This window comes from Myotis daubentonii, chromosome 17 (assembly GCF_963259705.1).
Source record: "Myotis daubentonii chromosome 17, mMyoDau2.1, whole genome shotgun sequence".
NCBI lineage: Eukaryota > Metazoa > Chordata > Mammalia > Chiroptera > Vespertilionidae > Myotis > Myotis daubentonii.
Genome location: NC_081856.1, coordinates 34042888 through 34064969, shown reverse-complemented (window position 1 = coordinate 34064969; position 22082 = coordinate 34042888). Strand labels below are relative to the sequence as shown.

Genomic DNA, 22082 nt, shown 5'->3' with positions numbered 1-22082 from the left:
GTACAGATTTGTAGTTTGAGGTAACTGTAGATGATAACCTGGATCCAAAATATGAGGGTTGAGGTAGGTATTGAAGAGCAGGCTTGGTTTTAGAGTCTGTTCCATGCTTCTATGTCTCTAGATATATTTTGCTCATCAGTTTGTTTTGTTCAGCAAGGGTAGAAAGGTGCATAGGAAGAGATCAACCAAAGAACTTGTATGCACAAATGCATAACCCATGGACACAGACAATAGGGTGGTGAAGGTCTGGGGCAGGCGGTGGGGAGGGACTAGAAGGGGTCAATGGGGGGGAAAAGAGGGACATATGTAATACTTTAAACAATAAAAATTTTTAAAAGGGCAGCCTTTGAAATGTCAAACTAAGTTTTCTGGACTTCACAATCAATATACCTGTAGGCTTTTATAGCATCATTGACCATGGTTAAATAACAAATGCTCATGGCTACCATATGCCCTCTGTAAAGTGTTACATAGTGTTGTGCCTGGTGTGGTAGGACAAATGAAGACAACCACCCCCCTCTCCAGAAAAAAAATCTCTGGAACCTGTTAACATGTTCTGCTACATGGCGAGAAGGATTTTGCAGATATAATAAAGGAAGATTAGACTTGATTACTCGGGTGGGCCTCATGTAATCACATAAACCATTAAAAGCTGAGAAATACTTCCAGCTGAAGTCAGATATGTAGAGGGGGACAAGCAAGAAGATGGTAGAGATATGTATCAGAAGAGGAAGGCAGGGAGACTCCAAGTATCAGAGGGACTCAATGCTCCAGTGTTGGCACTCAGATGTAGGACTCAAGGAAGAGAGTATAGGAAGAGAGAGGCCTGTAGGAGCTATGAGCAATAGATTCTTACAGTCTTCTGACAAGAGCTCAACAAGCTGACATTTTTATTTCAGCCTTGGAGACCCTGAGCAGGGTAACTGGCAGAGATCAAGCAGGACTTCTTGTCTACAGGATGGGAGATAAAATATTTCCATTGTTTTAAGCTGCTAAACTTGTGGCCATTTGTTATGGTAGCAATATAAACCTAACAGACAGAGTAAAAGATACCCATCACAAATCAATACCTGAAGATTCTTCAGCATGAGAGCCAATCCCTCAATTCTACCTGGATGCCTAGTACCTTATATTTTAAGTCAGGAACTCCCACGCATACATTTAAATGTCCCAAAAACGTATGAGTCCATTTCACTGAAGCACAAATGTCAGGCAGAAATTTAATGTTGCATATGTAGAAACAATGGGGAGCCTTAAAAATATATTTTAGTGTTTTTCATAAAACTTGACAGTCAAATCAGAAAACACAGCAATGTCGTAAGTCATCTTCCAAGTTGCTACATTTTCAGCATACCTATTGCTTACCGAAACAATAAACTAACCTAAAATAACTTTATATGTACATGCACAGAAACAGATTTTCTAGTAAGGAGTCTTTAATAGAAAACTATTGCATTACTAACTCTTTCAATGTTGCCAAAATTACCTTACTTAAAATTAAACCTTTGTGTTTTAAACTATGAATTAAGTTGCTACGATAAAAATATTCAACTAGGGTAAAAACACCTTAAAATAATGATTCTGACTATCACAATGGAGGAAATGAAAGTGTTGGGATGCATCCTCCATTGCTAGACAAAAGAGTTAAGTAATGTGTTAGGTACAAAACAGTGCTGAACACTGCTGCAACAGGGGCATTACCTATTTAAGATGGGAAAAAGACAAAACACTTTTACTCAATTGTTTGCTAGGGGTATTTTTATTTTCTACTGAGAAAGGTAGCACTAGGTAAAACGTTCAGTTTAAAACCTGCCCCACATGCAAACTGCTAACCTTTATCCTAAAGCAATTCTATTTTATATAAGGTTGTTTTCTAGTGTGTTTTTTAAACGTATCATATTTTGAATTATCCTATGCTTTACGTTTTTGTACTTAATGACAATATTAGATCTGGTGTGATAGAGTTCTGGGGAGGTGGGTTGGAATCTGATCTACTATTCCTATGAGTAAGGCAGGGGCTGTTACCTAAACTAGGTGTGAATTTTATTGTCACATCACAAAAGGAAGAAATTACAAGTCCGTGACCTCTATCTGAAAGCCTCAGGATAGATTATTTTGCCATTGGAATATTTTCACAGTTTAAAAAGAAAAACATGCAGATTCTATACATTTTTAAACACCCTCAGCAGAGCCTGGGTTACCACCCCATTATCAAACAATATTTCTGCAGTAAACACGTGAATTCCCACACTATGTGAGATCAATAAAGGTGATGTGTCCTCCAGTCAGTTCAAGTCATATTTTGATGCCAAATGAATTTGTACCCAACCTCTAGATTAAAATCTTCAGTATCAAGGACTTTTTCATTTTCTTCTTTGTTGTTAAGGGATTCTAGATCCCTGGGTTTGGCAAGGTTGGTTTACAATAGGAGATGTTAACTCTGTGTCTTAGTTCTTGACTTGAACTTGCAGAGAAGACACGTGACTTGTTTGATTTTTGGCACAGAGGCAAAGCTCAGAGGGGTCAGGGTGGAGACCATGCTGCCTGAATCTCTCATCAGGCCCAGTTTCCTGTTATTCTCACATTTTATTCCTTTTTGTTAATCTCTAACCCTATAATGATTTCATGGTCTCATTTCCTAAGATTTCAGGAAAGGCTGTTCTATGTCTAGGCAGACTGCTCTGAAGCATTAAGACCCATCAATTCCAGCATTTTATTATATATTAATGGTGAATAACAAAGCGATCCAGGATTTGAGGTAACAGGATGAACTGTATCTTTCTTCCAGGTGATTCTTCCATTTCCACCCTGGAGAATTCCCTTATGACTACATTAGACTGTGCGGTGGTCCTTTTGTATTATCATCACTTACCTTCATAATATACTTTAAACCCGTGAGCACTAACTGCAAAATCACTGGTCAAACGTAGTGAGAACACAGATTTGGTACTTGTTACTGGCGGTGGCAGATGGAATCCTGTTAACCTAAAAACATAAAGGAATTAATTGTTAGAGTCTCAGACATTTTAACTAATAGGGTTCAAAGAGCATTAGAGTAATTTCATCATACCCCCTAGCTTTGTATAAGTATATATATATATATATATATATTTATATGAATTTATATATATTTATATATATTTGTATGAATTTATGACATGTTGATTAGATCTCACTTATCAAAAGCAATTACTGTAAATATATGTAAATATAATAATTTATTATTTATGTATATGTTCTCAGTACTGTTTATTGTATCTATCATATTCATCATCTATATGAAAATAATTGATTAATTCAAACTTTCGGAAATGAATTGTGAGAGTATGTGTTTGTGCATATTTTATGCTGCTGATTTTAACAACTGAGCATTTACAATTTTGTCAAATAATTTATTGCCCTAATAGTTAAAAATGTATGTAAAAATGGGAAATATTTAGTGAAATTTAATACTGAAATTAGAGATGTGCTCTAATTATGAAATCTTGCAATTGAAATTTCTAAAAATGAGAAGTGATTTTGTTTTTATCAGATTCTAAAATTCCAGTAAGTTCTATTACAATTTCATTACATTTTGATTAATATTGCATATGCTTACATAATAAACATTTACCATCTTACCCATAATTTATCACTTATCTGGTTAATACTTTATTGCATATACTTATAAGCTCAATTATATATAAGGTAATTTACAATTGACACTTCCAATAGAAAAATTTTTAAAATGCACATTCATGGAATAGAATGTTCCTAAAACAAATGAAGATACATAATTTTATTTTTATGAATTGTTTTTTCTCATTTTAATTATTACATAAAATTGCATGCGATAGAATTATATTTTTACATACTTCCTTTTTTAAAATCAACATTAAATGTGTCGGATTAATCTATGCTGAAATGACCTTATATTTTCGTTGCTGTACAGCAGTAGTTCTCAGCTTTGTCTTAGGTCTGCTTACATTATCAAACATTATTGAGAACCCCAAAGGGATTTTGTGGCTAGCTATACCCTATTTCAATTGAAGCTGAGAAAATTCTAAATGTACATTTATTCGTTCATTTTCAAATAATCAACCACCACAAGTTAATTCTTTACGTAAAAACTCAGGCTGCATTATTGACAACAAATCCTGGCAGTTGTTTTCCCTGAAGGAACAAGTCAGATTCAAGTTTTTAACCCTAATATGAGGTGACAGGAGATTTGACTTTGGGTGGTGGGCACAGGGTCCTATATACAGATTTTGTACATTAGTAATCCACACATGAAACCTATATTGTCATGTTGAGTAATGTCACCCCACTAAAATTTAAAAAATAAAATGTAAAATAAATAAATATAAATAAAGAAATAATTAGAAAGGAAACATTTCCAAATACTCAAATGCGACCAACAGTAATTTATATTAGTCATTCCTTTAAGTAAAGAGTTTGTTCCATGAAAAAAAAAGTGGTTAGTTCAACGGACAGCTCGATCATATAACTTTTTCTTTGGGACAACCATCATATTTTGGCAGACACAGGCAGGATTTTTTGCATACTTTTCGTTTTGTCACACAAGTCATTGAAAACAAGGGTACTAGTGGGTGGATATTTAATGAAATAATTATAGCTTTAACAGGAACTTTCTTAAGTACAATAGGATTGCTTTGTTTCATTTGCACTTTGGTAGGCTGTCATAAAGAATTCAGTGACTAGTGAGTACTAGTATAGTGTGAGGTCACCAATTCAGATTCTTTAATGCATGAGCAGTTTTACCCATTATTACTTTTGTAACAGGAAAGCAAATGTCAGCACAGTGAAACAAGTGAATAGTGTATCCGTATGATTATAGAAATATTTTTGATCTAGTGAGCCTCCTAGAAATGTCCCAGGACCTTCAAGCATCACATTTTGAGAACCACTGCTGCATGGGAATTCACTGTAATAGAGATACCACACTTCATTTATGCATCCTACTGTTGATGGACGTTTGGGTTGTTTAGAACTTGTCTGCTGTATTTTCATCAACACCTGTGGTAAAAGTTCACTGATACATACTTATGTAGCAGTTTCTCTAGAGTATAAAAGCATTTAAAGCTTTGGATTTTCTTATGTTTGCTGCAGAAGCTACATCCCACGGTTTAGAGCTATATTTCTTCAATTATAAACACACGAGTTGCTTAAGCTATATTTTGTTACCAATGTATAACTCATTTGCATTAGAGTCAGATAGCATTTTCTGTATGAATTTAATCCTTTGAAGTTCACTGCGATTTGCTTTATGGGTCAGATAATGTAAATTTTTTATTATGTGCCTGGTTTTCTTATAAAGAATAAGCATATTATTCTCCTACTCCTAATCCAAATTACCACAAACTTACTAGTAAACAACACTCATCATTATCACACAGTTATGTAGGTCTAGGCAGAGGGTAGCTCAACTGGTTCTCTGCTTGGAGTCTCACAAAGGTGGAATCAAGGGGTCAGCTGGGCTGCATTGCTTTCTGGAACCACTGCAACTCCACTTCCAAGTTCATAAGGCTGTTGCCAGAATTCAGTTCCAAGCAGTTGTTGGACTGAGATCCTGTCTCCTTGTGGGCTTTAACTTGTGGTTATTCTCAGTGGGGTTTTCTCAGTGTTGAGAGATCGCCTGCATGCCTTGCTCTGTGGCCCTGCTCCTTCATCTCCAGAGTCAGCAAAGGCAATCCAAGTCCTTCTCATTCTTCAAATCTCTCTAGTCTCCCCTCCTACCTCACCTCTGAATTATCACTTCTGCCTCTCCTTCCTTCAGCATAAGAGAGTTCTCTGCTTTCAGATTCCCATGTAATTAGATTGTGTTCACATTGATGGCTCAGGTATCTCCCTATTATGATTATCTGTAATATGAATTCCATTTTCAAAAAGTTCCTTTTTGCTATGTGAGATACCATATTCACAGGTTCTGTGGCAACCATTATCCTGGGACTATTGCTCTGCCAACAATATGGGTGTTTAGCATTGGCTGCATTTTTTAAATCTGATTTACTAGTTATTTAAAGGGATATGATGAAAGCTCCTAATATGTCCATTTCAAAATATATGTTGGTGCTACACTATTAAACGTATAAAGGTTTAATTTATTTTATTTCCTGGTGAATTAAATGTTTTGTCTTAAACTTCCATTCTATTTCTAATAATAATGTGATCCTAAAATTTATCTTAAATCAATGTACAACTTCCATTTATTAGAATTTGTCTAGCACATCTTTTTCCTTCAATCCTCTGATATCCTTATTTTTTTAAATGTATCACTTATAATCAGAATATACTTGGGTTATACTTTTATATGCATAAAAGATTATATGTTTATAATTGAATCTTCTAATATCGGTCTCTTTGTTTATACATATGTTCAATGAACTATGATAGCCATAAAGAAGAGTGCATAAATCAAAAGTATATATACTGCTGAATTATTACAAATTAAATATATTTCCTATAAAAAATAAAATATTGTGCTTGGCCGGTGTGGATCAGAGGTTGAGTGTCGACCTATGAACCAGGAGGTCCCGGTTCAATTCCCAGTTAGGGCACATGCCTGGCTTGTGTGGTTGATCCCCAGTAAGGGGTGTGCAGGAGGCAGCTGATCAATGTTTCTCATCATCGATGTTTCTATCTCACGCTTCCTCTCCCTTCCTCTCTGAAATCAATAAAAATATTTTTTAAAAAATATTGCAAGGAATATTGAATACTTGCTAATGTTCCTTCCCATTTGTTACTATCTCACTCCTCTCCAAAGATTACCATTATCCTGAATTCTACAAAACAAATTACTTATGCATGTTTTAGAGCATTATATGAATGAAATTATACAATAAAATTATTTTGCATATGCCTTTTTTGACTCAACATTATGTTTGTACTTTTATTTTATTTTATTTATTTATTTATTTATTTATTTATTTATTTATTATGTTTGTACTTTTATAGCCTTACTATGGAATTTAACTTTCATGGCTATATAGGATTACATTTTATGAATATACTTTAATTAATTTATCTATTCTAATGTTGGTAGAATATATTTACAGTTAAGGTCTTTTATGAATAATGCTGCCATAAAAAATACTATAATTTTATTAGCATATATACATATTTCTATATATCCAGTAGTGAAATTGCAGGGTCATTGGGTAACTAATAAGCTGTTAAATAAATATTTTTCTAGATATTTTTCAACTTTATATTTTATTAAACTGATGTAAAAATAAAATAGTTCTCACTGTGATTAAGTTCAAATCTTGAGAAGAAGGAAATAGTCCAGAATAGATTATCTGGATGGGTCCAAAGTAGTAAGCCACGGGGTCTTTATTAGAGGGAGGCAGGAAGGTCAGAGGAAGAGAAGGAGATATGATCATGGAAGCAGAGGTCCGATGCCATTACTAGCTTGACGATGGAAGGGGACCACAAGCCAAAGAATGACAAACAGCCTCTACAAGCTGGAAAAGGCAATAAACAGATTCACTCCTAGAATCTCCAGGGAAAATGCAGCCAGGCTGATGCCTTGATTTCAGCCAAAACTCATTTTGGCCATCAGCCTTCAGGTCTCCAAGATCATAAATTTATGTTGTTGAAGCCACTAAGTTTGTGGCAATTTTGGCAGCAGCAATAAGAAACCAATGGATAGCTCTTTTGGGGGCTCTTTAATATAATTTTAAGCTTCTAAAATATTAGTTTATGCAATCATTGAAAATAGAAGCCGCATGGAACCTAGTGAACAGAGACCCATGTTGTTATTGTACAACACAAGCAGATGCAGAGCCCATTAGTATAAAACTTATTTGAATATAACTTAAAAAAATATCTCTATGTAGGTAAAACATGCAAGTTTATACTCACATTAGAGGATACAAGAAACTGGGAAAAATTAAACAACTTCATCAAATTCACAATGGAGTCGTGTCTAAGACTAACTTATTGTGTCCCATTTTCTAGTGAACACCCGTTCATTCTCTTTGGCACATTAATGAAATAAAAAAACTGAACTTTTAATGTACACATAAACATAAAAATTATTTTATATGCAATCTCAGGTTTTTACACTCACTTCAATATGTTAAATAGTCCAATATTTTTAGACAGAATTTAAAAGACTTTTACTATTAAATTTTCCAAGATGGTAGAGGACACATAAACACAAAAATTCTTTATATGCAATCTCAGATTTTTACGCTCACTTTGATATGTTAAAGAATTCAATGTTTTTAGACAGCATTTAGAAGATTCTTATTATTATATTCTCCAAGATAATAGAGAAAGATAATCTGAAGGTTGTTTTCCTTTTATAAAAAATCTCGCTTTCTGAAGTTGTCTTTAAATAACCAGCTGTACTATCTTATATAATGGGATATTTAATGTTTTATTTCAGTAAATAAGGGAAGGTTTACTTTTAAACTTATTTTTTAATAGTTGTAGTACTATGAGGATTTGCTCCTATTTTACTCCCTCCTGTAATACAATGCTTGATTGATTTGAAATTAAGCTCTTTCAGTTATGAATTCCTTTAGTTACTTTCCTTACAAGGCTCCATATTACAATTTAATATTTATGGGTATGACTATTTATTAAGCATGTCTCTTTCTCCTTTGGACATGAAGTTTTGTCAAGTCAATGCCTACAACTCACTAGTTTATAACCAGTGCTTTCATGAAAAGCATACCTGTGAAAGGTCCTCAATAGATAACAGTTAAATTAATGAATTGGAGTGGTAGGAGAATGTGAATGGAGTCAGAACACTTTCTTTAACAAACCAAAACATTGTCTTTTTTAAACAGTATTCTCAAAAATGATAAGAATGTAAAATAACTCCAATTGATAAAAAAAAAAAAAATCAGCCCTAGCTAGTTTGCTCAGTGGATAGATCAGCAATCCATGGACTGTAGGGTCCGGGATTTGATTCCTGTCAAGGGCACACACCTTGGTTGCAGGTTCAATCCCTCGCAGGCTGCCCCATCAAGGTACCTGCAGGAGGCAACCAATCCAAACACATAGATGTTTCTCTCTCTCTGTCTCTCCCCTTCCCTTTCACTCGAAAATCAATGGAAAAAATATCCTTGGGTCAGGAAAACCAAAAGAAAAAGAAAAAGAAAAAATCAGAGACAGACAACAGTATTGAAAGGACAGTGAGTAGAGGCAGAAGAGGGTAAAAGGAGATAAATGGTGATGTAAGGAGATTTGACTTTGAGTGGTGCATGATGCAATATACAGTTAATATATTATAGAGTTGTACACTTGAAACTTGTATCATTTTATTAACCAATGTCACCCCAATAAATTCAATTTAAAAAAGCCAGAGCATATTTCTGCTTATAATGAGATTAAAGGAAAATAGACGTGAGGAATGATAAACACAGATGAGAGAGAAGCTTTATTGAACAATAAAAGTGGTAACATTACCAAAATCTCAGAATTTTGTGATTGTTAAATAAGAGAATTCATGTGGAATGGCCTAGTATATTTTCAGGAACACAAAAAATAGCCACTAAAAATTAATTTCATTAGTGATATGACTCAAAACCCACCGCCCTTTTGTCTAAACCTGGCATGCAGTGGCTGAGACAAATTGTATTATAACACCAGCATTTTCACAGAGATTTATCATGACTTCCAATAAGATTCTTGGATATGAGTTATCTTACAATTTTACTTTAGTTATACAGTTCTCAAAAACGAAACAGGTGATACACAGGGAATTCTCTGCTGAAACAAACTATTAACCTACTTAATTTCAAAATGAATGAGCAGAACGCAGGAACAAGTAGATATTTAAAGTAATGACTGTTCTGTGAGAATAAATCATGCATACCCTATTGATATCTGGGTACATGAAGCACAGCAAATAATTCATGGTTATGTCAAGATGGAAGTAATTGTACTATTAAAGAAAGAGATGACCATGGCCATATTTGAATAATTAGATCATTTGCTGAGAGTAAATGATCTGAAGCTTCTCTTCAAATACAGAATTCCCAGAGAGGGCATCATGTGTGAGAAAGGCAAATTCACAATGTTAGGACCATGTGCTATGCATAGCTCTAGCTATGGAAATTGAATAGATGCTGATATACATATGTATATAGATAGGGATCGGGGGAGATAAGGATATGACTTTGAACATAATAAACATATAGATAAATAGGTAAGCAGCCAGAATTCATTTCCACTCTTTTCTAATCTTTCCACTGTATTCAAGTGCCTTTAAATCTTAGAACTACACTTGCCAGAATATCTCTCATCATCAGTGGTGTTCTCCATTATATTTTACCAAATAACACACTTCCATAAAATTTGGCATGTAAGTTAAAAGTGTCAACCATCATTATGTCTTGGCAGGTAAGTGCATGGGCTGCAGTGTGAGAAAGTGAGATTATTCCACAAGCTTACCAGAATTCTTCTTTAAATAATTGTTTTGTTGCTACAAACAATTGAACTTATCACTGGTGTTTTTCTACAATTTCTACAAATTCCTTATTTCCTGAAAGCTAGTGTACATTCAATTCTGACACTCATGGTCCAGCCTTAAATTGGGAATTTTTATTATTAAATATGTTATGCTTTAAGTATTTCCATGTTTTTCTTTTTTGTTTGAACTCCAAGGGATGCACAAGGGCTAAGAAACTTCTATTCAACAAAGAAAACAGCTTGAGAATATACTCAACTCATCTCTACAGTCACTCCATCTACATAAAATTCATTTTTTTTAGTGGTGTTGAAATTTCATCTGCAAGATCAATAGTTTATCCAGGAACCATACAATACAGTATTACTAGAAATTGCCTTCCAAATCCAACCTTTACAATTTTTTCTCTGTCTGCTGCAAATACTGCCCCTGCCTCCAGATCTTTTTTTAAGTCATTGATTCATTTATCTTTAAAGTTACACATGATCATAATTCCAAAGGCAATTTATTTGAACAACTGAGATACACGAAGTGCAGAAAAGCTATGTCAGTCAATTAATCAATGTCAGACATTTAAATCTATTTCACAGTGTCGCCAGCTTACATAAACACCTTCAATTGTTAATGAACATATTATTTCCAACTTCCGGGGCTTTAGAAAGATGTTGAAGTTAGTGCTTATGAGCTCTGATTCTAAACAAATGGAAAAATATACATTCTACTGCTTATCATCAATTTGATATTGAGTAAGGTACTATTGTAAATCAAGTAAGTATGAGTTTAATACTAGAAATTATCCCATGGCAATATTGTGAGTATTGAATGGGATATTGCTTGTAAAAATGTAACACAGTGCCTAGCACATGTTAAATATTATTTCCACCATAAATTGATAATGAACCTACCCAGGACTCATTTAAATAGCATCAATACATTAAGTGATCACTCTTGGGTGAATTACCTGGAGTAAATCTCAATGTTGCCATGTACTATTTTGTGGCGTTGGGCAGGTTTCTTCCCTCTCATTCTGTTTTCTGTCAAAATGTAGATGAAAATCTTTATGACCTACCCTTTAAATTCTTGTCAGTTTTAAATATGCTAATGCTAGCATGTCACTTGGAACACTGGCATTTAGAAAGCAGTACATGCATAGTTGCTACTATTGCTATCCACTCTTGATGGCAGATGTGAGAATTAGAAAATTCTTTCACACACCTATCAGATTTTCTTCTTATGGCACCAATTATTGATACTTTTAATAAATTTGGATTATTTGAACAAGTGTAAATCCTTCAAATATGTTCTATTATGCTCTTCTATGTTGTTGTTGGGTTTTTTCTTTCCTCTAATTTAGCATTTCAAGACTTATGTATTTAAATTAGTAAAGACTGATTACATGTTGTTTGCTTAAGGTAAATTTAAGGCAAAACTTTGAAAAGAAAGAGATGAGAGCATTATTACACCCCAACCATTAATAAAGCATCTCAATTAGGCAAAGGAAGAGAAGGAGAAAGAGTGGGAGAGAGGGAGGGAGGAAGAGTCAAAGAGATGAAGAGACCAGCCTTTAGGAACACACAATTCCTGAGACTGGAGCCAATTTGATTCCCCTCAACATTGAGATCATTTTTGGTACATTTCAAAGACATCTAACAGACATTTTATACACATGGGAATTTTACTTTCTTTCTTAATGGGCCATCTACATTCAGTAAGAAAAACAACAACATGACTTTAAAAATGTATACTTTGCATTCTTCCATATTAACAATTCTTTGTTTGAGCCAGTTATGCAATGCACATCAATAAGAATTAATGGCTCTTTCTATTTCCCAGAAAGGCATTAATTCTGAACTCTTAGATTTAGCAAAATATATAATTTATATGATTAATATTATTTATGTATTTAAAACATGTGTATATTAGAAGTATGAAATTTTGTCTATTTTTTCCAGGAACCAAAGGCTTTTTTTAAAAGAGAAATGACTGCACATTCAATGTCCCTAAATAGATATAGGAGATATATATATATATATATATATATATATATATATATATATATATATATATATATATATATATATATATGATATAGATAGATAAACAGAGATAGAGATAGAGATAGAGATAGAGATAGAGATAGAGATAGAGATAGAGATAGAGATAGAGATAGAGATAGATAGAGAGAGATAGATACAGTATATATATAATGTTTGGGTTCTATATTCTTTATGACATGTTCCAGTGATGAAAACAGATTATAACTGTAATCAACCTAAAATGATTATAAGAAAGATTTTGAGATTCTATGCCACCCACCAGTTTTATGGGTTTATATAAGTAGTAAATGCATTAAGAAGTAGTATTATGTGGTACATAAAAGAGAACACTGCAATTGCAGAGGTTTAAATATAGCTTTATGGTGATAAGGATTGAAGATGTTATGATAAAGATACTATACAATTTGACTTCATCTAAAAGTCAGGAAAGTGGTGACTTTTTCAGAAATTTTGGTTCCGTTTAACTTTTTAAATTATATATATATAATAATATATATTATTGATTTTTTATGGAGAGGAAGGGAGAGGGATAGAGAGCTAGAAACATCGATCAGCTACCTCCTGCACCCCCATACTGGGGATGTGCCTGCAACCAAGGTACATGTCCTTGACCAGAATCGAACCTGGGACCCTTCAGTCCACAGGACGACGCTCTATCCACTGAACCAAACTGGTCAGGGCCTGTTTAACTTTTTAATCCCAAAGCTATTAGATATACGCAATTGAGAACATAACCACTCTTACAATATCTACATAGCCATTAATTATACCCACTATGCCCAAAACCACTTTCTCATAAATTTTCATAAATCTCATATATATACACATATACATATATATGCACATATACATATATACACATATACATATATACACATATACATATATATAATACATACAACTGGTGAATACATAGCACCTTATAAACTTTCTCTAGTCATTTTAGGCTAAATAAAATTCTGATCTTTCTTCATTGGAATACATTATGGAGAAAAAGTAATATGAGAATGCAATGACATAGAACATATGTACAGTCATTTGTCTACCTAATTAATTAGTGAATTTAGACATGATTTATGAACTAATTTAGTGTTATCAAATGAAAATTTTAATGTCAAGTGCAAAATCATTCAGTCCATTAATCTGTTATTTTAAAATAATCATAATTCAAATCCAAACATTTTTAATTTGACTAGTTAAAATTAAATTATAAATTACTTATATACTGTTATGAGATGTTTTACTGTATATAAAGCATTTTTTAAAAATCTTTTGCATTGTCAAGATAAAACAATTGTAAAATTTTAATTACATAACACTGATGATGATTAAGATCAATAAATATTAGCAAACAATTAAAAAATGGTATAAATATTTCATTTTTATTTTAGAAATAATGTGTCTGTATATCTTGATGTTTCACTTTTAATAAATGCTCTCCTGAAATGCTATTATAAAACAACAGTTTTTAAGTTAGTATGGTATTAGTTCAATTGTTAATAAATAGACCTATGAGATAGAGTCCAGACACAGAGTCACAGATAAATAGCTACTTGACTTGTGATAATCTGATATGGAGTAGAAAAAGATTTATTTCCTATATATGGTGCTTAGTGAAGGATATATTCATATAGAAAAAAAAAGGAAACAAAAAAGGAAAATATAAACCTTGCTCTCTACTTCATACCTTACACAAAAATCAATTCCATATAGATTATGTATCTAAATATTAAAAGAAGGTGAAGAGTATTTATTCTAGATCTGTGAAATATGCTGCGGGTAATTTAACAGGGATTGCACTGAATCTAGAGATTGGTTTGGGTAGTATGGATATTTTAACGATATTAAAATCTACAATATGAGAGTACAACATCCCTTGAATCAATATTAGCTAATCTTCATTAAATTAGGAAAAAAAGGAGGTTGCAGAGAAAAAAATTTAAATGTCACATAATAGGAAAAAAAGATTCATTTAAGGAAGATGTCAGCTTGATTGGCTGAATATGATGATACCAGTTTGTTTGTTTTTTTTGAAGTTATCAAGTAGACATCAATACTAGAGGATGAAATCTATGTGGGCATATAGCTAAGGAATTATACGTTAAACACACACACACACACACAGATGAGACTATGAAAGTCATATGTTTATATATATGTAGTTATAGGTGATACGATGATCCTTGACTACAAAAATGGTGTTACTCATCAATTTATTACCAATACCAATTATATAGTTGCTTTACAATAATACTTTTTCACAACATTTTTGTATAAGTTAGCCACTCATATTTTTCTTACCTGGTCCTTATTTTCATCACTTTTATTTATATAACACACTGGAATTGCATGTTAGAATTAGTTCGTAGACCATAGTAAGGTAAACTAAGGGAATTGAAATGTGAGAAATTTAACTAACAATTTGACACAATAGTAAATCAGATGGGAAAGCTAAATAAGTCAAATAAATCTTCCCAAGAAGATATTAATTTTAATTTGGACAATTTAATAAAATTGTGTAATCTTATATTTAAGCTATTAAATATAGTTATGGTCATCTCAGGCCTAGTCATTAGGCAAATGTTAATGAATAGTTACATTATTTTAATAAATATCAGAGATACAAAAACAGATAAAGTCTTCCTTAATCACAAAGACTTCAGGCCTATTTAAGACCAAGAAAAGATTATACTAGGATTTTATATTAATTTTTATACAATCTTAGTAATAACAACTATTTTATATTTTTTAATATTTATGATAAAAATTTACATAATTGTTACTTTGTAACATGTACTTGGTCGACCTACAAAATGATAGCTATTCCTAAATTTTTTAGAAAAATGTCAATTTTCTGCTTTTGTTATATAACAAAAGTGACAGTACGCAGTCACTTATATAGAAGTGACAGTACGCAGAAGAGGCAATATGTACAAAGTAAAATTGCTTGATATAAACAAAGTTGAATTTTTTAACAGGCCTTAATCCAATGCCCAGTAATATATTAGCTGCATGAACTAATAGAGAATAACAAGATCAATTAGAGAGAGTATGAAAATAGATTGATACCATAATAAAAATTTAGTTATTACATGGTGTGAGGAAAGGCATTATGAGAGTATAGTTAGGTCAGAATTTAAAAATGAGAACTTAGGCTTTTACATGAAAGTATTTCCCCAAAATTTTCATTAATTCTGGGGAATAATCCTGCTAGGACTCCCTCAAAACATTTTGACAATACTGAAGTATTTTAAACTAAATGAAGCTTTTTCTAGAATAAAAAGTCATTTCTAAATTACTAGTGAAATTCATTTTATATTTATGAACACTTAAAATATAAATTTATGTGATCATTTTCAAAATTTTATTTTCATTGTTGACCTAAAAATTAAGAAGTAATGTATCACTATATTGAATCAGTTTCATAACCAAAAACTGCTTTTCACTTGCAACTAACATTTTATTGAGCATCTATTATGAATTAATCAAGAACATAATATGTTCTCACCATTTATTGCAATATTTTACTATTTTAACATTCTGTTATCATCCCAGGATAGAGGAAGAGAACTTCAAGAGATTAGATGAAGTCTTTATATCAGCCCCTCTTAGAGATGTGGACTAACCAAGGGGAGGTGCTGATGGCAGAGAGCAAAGATGAAAAATTCATAAAACAGAATTCAATGTCTGGGTATAGATGAAGGACACAGAGAGGAGGTGAAACAGCAAGAACTCAGAAGCAAGAAGAAGGTAATATGGAAGATTTCTTAGAGGCTGCACACAAGGCCTATTTAAAAATGTTATTTCTAAGCCTTGCTATTTATACTCAACTTGTTGAAGAGAAATGCAGGTGAAAAGAACAATTTTTGTAATTGATATCAGAGCCAGAAATAAAATCATTCCATCTAGAAAAGAATTCATATGACCTTCTGGAGACACATTATCCTATCTAATAAAAGAGAAACATGGTAATTGGCATACGACTGCTACCCTTCCCATTGGCTAATCAGCGAGATATGCAAATTAACTGCCAGCCAAGATGGCGGCCGGCAGCCAGGCAGCTAGAAACTAACATGAGGCTTGCTTGCTTCAGTGACGGAGGACTCCAACATTCCCCGCCTGCCACTGCAGGCCTCTGAACTGCAACTCTAAGCAACTATGTAACAAATATAGAAGCTAAACAAAACCCCAGAAACCAGCTTTAGTCCGCCAGGCTTCAGCCAGCAGGATCGCAACATTGTAAGCAAAGGCCAGAAACCTACTTTCAGCAGCGGAGGCCTAAGAGCTGGAGCCAAGCCTCAGAGCTAAAGCTGGCCCAGAATAAAAAAAAAGAAAAAGAAAAAAAGGAGCGGTTGGGAGCTTCAGTCACCCCCAGCCTGAAAACAGCCCTCAGCCCCTCACCCAGACTGGCCAGGCACCCCAATGGGGACCCCCACCCTGAAGGGTGTGTGGCCAGCTGCAAACAGCCATCATTCCCTCACCCAGGTTGGCCAGGCACTCCAGTAGGGACCCCCACCCTGATCCAGGACACCCTTCAGGGCAAACCAGCCAGCACCCACCCGTGCACCAGGCCTCTACCCTATATAGTAAAAGGGTAATATGCCTCCCAGCACCGGGATCAGCGTGACAGGGGCAAGCGCCCAAACCCCCTGATCGCCCTGTGGCTCTGTGTGTGACAGGGGGCAGGGCCACAACCTCCCTATCCACACTGCTCTTTCATGACAGGGGAAGGCGCCCCAACCTCCTGATCACCCTGCGACTCTGTGTGTGACAGGGTGCGGCGCCCCAACCACCCCCCACACACACACTGGCCCTGCTCTGTGTGTGATGGGGTAGAGCCATAACCTCCCCATTGGCCCTGCCCTGAGTGTGAGAGTGGCGGCACCCCAACCCCCTGATCGGCCCTGCTCTGTGGGTGATAGAGGGCGGTGCCCCAACCCCCTGATAGGCCCTGCTCTGTGCATGACAGGGGGCAGCGCCCCAACCCCCTGATTGGCCTTGCTCTGTGCGTGACAGGGTACAGAGCCCCAACCCCCCTGATGGGCCCTGCTCTGTGTGTGCCAGGGTACAGAGCCCCAACCCCCTGATGGGCCCTGCTCTGTGCATGACAGGGGGCAGCGCTCCAACCTCCTGATGGGCCCTGCTCTGTGCATGACAGGGGGTGGCGCCGTAACCTCCCCATCGACCCTGCCTTGAGTGTGACAGGGGACGGTGCCCCAACCCCCCAATCGGCCCTATCCTGAGCGTGACTGAGGGTGGCATCACAACCTCCCGATCGCCCTGCTCTGTGCATGACAGGGGGCGGCGCCCCAACTCCCCAATCGGCCCTGCTCTGAGCCCGACCAGGAGCTGCACCTAGGGATTGGGCCTGCCCTCTGCCACCCGGGAGCAGGCCTAAGCCAGCAGGTCATTATCTCCTGAGGAGTCCCAGACTGCAAGAGGGCACAGGCCGGGCTGAGGGACCCCCCTGAGTGCACAAATTTTTGTGCACTGGGCCTCTAGTCTATATATATAAAAGCCTAAGCAACCGGACGACCGACCAGTAGCTATGATGCACACTGACCACCAGGGGCAGACACTCAACACAGGAGCTGCCCCCTGGTGGTCAGTGTGCTCCCACAGCAGGAGCACTGCTCAGCTGACCAATGGGCGCCAGATGCCGGGCTCACAGCTGGCTGGCGATCACAGCTCTGGCAACGTGAGCCTCTCCTGCAGACACTTCCCCTGCACACCCCTCCCCAATCCTGAATGGGACCTAGATCGACACCAGCATCCGGACTGACTGGGCATGAGCCCGCGGTCGCTTCTCCGGTGCCACACAAGGAGCAAGGCTGTGATGAGGAGTTGTGGCTGCACAGTCATGGTCATGCGGGCATTACCCTAGGATGGGCACAGCGGGCTGGGATGAGCAGGAGCAGCCAGGATGAGCGGGAGCGGCACAGCGCCTGGCCTGGCCTAGGGCTCCTCCCTGGCTGCCTGCCACTTCGTGCACTACTTCATGCTGTGCAGGGTCGACGCAGACAGCGGGCTGGAGGCCGATGAGCTGGCGGGCAAGGCCAGACTGCAGCAGCACGGAGGTCCACTGATCCCCACAAGCCAGGCTGAGGGACCCCACCAGTGCACAAATCTGTGCACCAGGCCTCTAGTCTATATATATAAAAGCCTAAGCAACCATTATGACCAGACAACCAGATGAGTGGACAGCCAGTCAGTAGCAATGATGCACACTGACCACCAGGGGGCAGATGCTCAATGCAGGAGCTGCCCCCTGGTGGTCAGTGCGCTCCCACAGCCAACCTCCCACAGTCCCACCCCAGGCCAACTGTGATCAGCCCAGATTGCCAGTCAGGCCGAGGGGCCCCACCCATGCACAAATTCATGCACCAGGCCTCTAGTTATTTATAATCTAGAATATTTTACAGTTTTTTAAAAGAATTAAGACAGTGTTAAAACTAGAATTATTTTCCATCCCTTTTGCCGCTCATGTGCTTATTTGGAAAAAAATATAGAAAATTACTATTTAAAATACTATGTTTTCGTAACAGAAATATAAAATATGTGCCTTTGGCTTAGCAGTTAGGCAATGAGTGTTGAGAAAATAGATATCACAGGATAGATTTTTGGTAGCAATACAGCATTTGGTAAAGCACTCCCCTCAATAACTTTAAAGGCATATCACAAGCTTATTGAGACCTTACTTCTAGAGAAAGTGGCTAAAAAGACCAGAAAGTAAATACTGCCTGACTTTAAAAATACATTGCAACACATTTGTGCTTACAGATATACTAAAATACAGATTTATGTTACCAAAATAGGTTTCAAGCAGGATTTGGCTAGTTTTCAAGCAAAAATCTGAGGGAAGCGTGTAAAGATAACAGACTCCTAAAACTGGAATGGCCAACTTCCTTTAGAATCAAGTGTGTTACTTAAGAAGACTGGAAAAGAACCAGAGAGCAAGGAGCCTCAAAGTCAGAAATAACAATTAGACTAAGGATGCCATCTTTCAAAATTCTCATGTTTCATATGACTTCAGGATGGCTGCCAGTAATGAGACAGAGAGAGAGAGAGAGAGAAAGAGAGAGAGAGAGAGAAAGAGAGAGAGAGAGAGAGAGAGAGAGAGAGAGAGAGAGAGAGAGAGAGAGAGAGAGAACGCAATGAAGGAAGGAAGAAAGAAAGAAAGAAAGAAAGAAAGAAAGAAAGAAAGAAAGAAAGAAAGAAAGAAAGAAAGAAAGAAAGAAAGAAAGAAAGAAAGAAAGAAAGAAAATCTATTTTAGAATTAGGTTTAGGAAAAAACAAAAGTTTGAACATAGTTACAGACATATGAGGCTCAAGAAAAACAAAAAGATTGCAAGCTTACTAAATTCTAGTGGAAATTATATTGCCAAATGTATCACAAGCCAGGATGAAAAGCAACTTTTCAGTGAGCCTTAACACAGACTGGGACCTGCAGGGAGCTCTGCAGGCCACAGAGAAACATCCACCTGAACACCCACCTCAGGTGACCATGTGGGATAATGTAAGAAAACAGGTCCTGCCGAAACCGGTTTGGCTCAGTGGATAGAGCATCGGCCTGCGGACTGAGAGGTCCCAGGTTCGATTCTGGTCAAGGGCATGTACCTGGGTTGCGGGCACATCCCCAGTGGGAGATGTGTAGGAGGCAGCTGATCAATGTTTCTCTCTCATCGATGTTTCTAACTCTCTATCTCTCTCCCTTCCTCTCTGTAAAAAATCAACAAAATATATTTTTAAAAAAGAAAAAGAAAACAGGTCCTTATGAATGAATCTCTCATTGTCCTAAACCCACTCCCTCACCTGGTACACTGGACTCCATGTCCTTTTACATATGGGGACAAATGCTAGTTACAGTTATTTCTTCTGTATTATTAAAATTTCTTCTTTACTGAACTATTCCTACTAGTCTGAAACATAATTATATCCCATTAATGAATACAATAATTAATAAGTAATAATGCAAGACTAAACTCTGTTTCGCATTCTCACAATGATAAATCTACTTTTGCCGTAACCTGTATATAGCAGTATTCTGATTTTCAAATACTTCATAAAAGCAATTTTTAAAGAAATATACATTACAAATATAATGCATTTATTTTAATATGGTTTGAGAATAACAATATTTCGACACAGTATTTTTTCCACTGATTTTACGAAGTCCTTATGTTTGATATGTGTATACAAATTTATGATCCCTTATATTCTCCATGTTCAATGTTTTTAAATCTGCATTTATGAGGAAGATTACATAGAAAATTATTATTAAGTTTCTTGAATTCTTAAATTTAATTTCTTTTTGTCTTCCCTAATTTTAGCCCAAATTATATATCATTGTTGATACATTTAGTTCTTTTTCTATGTGGGCTCAATAATTTCTAGATATCATGAGAATGTCAAGCTTTAAACATTAATGAAAGAATAGTCTTTTTGTACAATTATTTTTCTAAATTTTGTTTGAATTTATTATGGTGATATTGATTAATAAAACTTTATAGGTTTTAAGTGTACAATTCTATGATACATGATCTGTATATTGTATTGTGTGTTCAGGACCCACTCAAGTCTCCTTCCATCAACATTTATCTCCCCTTTATCCTCTTCTACCTGCTCACATTGTACAATTATTTTTATGATACTATAAATATGCCTTTGGATGTATGTCGTGTCATAACAGTAAATAGGTGGTTTTTTAAAAAGTATTTTCTGATATGAATATGTGCCTTTTAATGTTGTTGACCTCCTAATTTTGATTTAGTAAAATGACTATAAAATAAGTGGTCAATGAAAATTATCTGATTCTGTAATTGTCTAGTTTAAGGTAAATCTTCTAATCCATTATTGTAAAAATGGTATGTTTGCAAAATGTAAATAAATATAGCTATTTAGCTATTCACTAAACTATTAAGATTACAAGTTCATTCTCTTAAACACCTAATTTTGTGATCTTGGAGAAATTATCAGTATTTCTTAATTTACTTTTTTTATCTGTATAATAAAAGCATTGGGAATAATATCTGAAATGATGTTCTGAGAATTGTACATAAATAGCATGGCATAGAATGTATATTAGAAAATGTTCATTTTTAACAGATACAGAATAACTGTATCTTCCCTTAGAATATCATACATTAACAAATCTAAAAGAATTCACAGGATTTAATTCTGGGATGTCTAATTTAAAATTTCTATTTAGGGTTTGAGATTTCAATATGAAATTTTCTTTTGCTAAAACATATATGAGAACATCAACTAGTTCTCTGTGAGATCATCAAACCGGCTTCAGATTATGCCATTCTACAGGTGAAAAAAAATGAATGTTTACAGAGAATAAGTGACTTGCACACAAAAAATAGCTCTAGTTATACTTTATTAACACCATGCATAGTTTGCTTGTAGAATATCAGTGCTGTTTTTACTGAAAGCATAGCAACAATAGTAAATGTTTCAAAGATTTTCTATAAAAGATTGAATAAATATTAATCACGGAGCAAAGTGTTAAACTTGCTTGCTGACATCTTTTGTTTTATGCTTTAACCCTGCCTTAATGGTTTAATTACGTCTGTTTCTTCACTAAAGCCACCTCCATT

General features: G+C 35.5%; 1 protein-coding gene across 2 annotated transcripts in view; it reads right to left on the bottom strand.

Annotated features, from left to right (window-relative positions):
• CSMD3 (CUB and Sushi multiple domains 3) overlaps positions 1 to 22082 on the bottom strand; it is an 886927-nt gene that overhangs the window by 759519 nt on the left and 105326 nt on the right. For both annotated transcript variants that reach the window (XM_059671887.1, XM_059671888.1), the window contains exon 3: positions 2873 to 2985. In XM_059671887.1, the coding sequence (XP_059527870.1) occupies positions 2873 to 2985 (113 nt within the window). The remainder of the gene's footprint in view (positions 1 to 2872; positions 2986 to 22082) is intronic.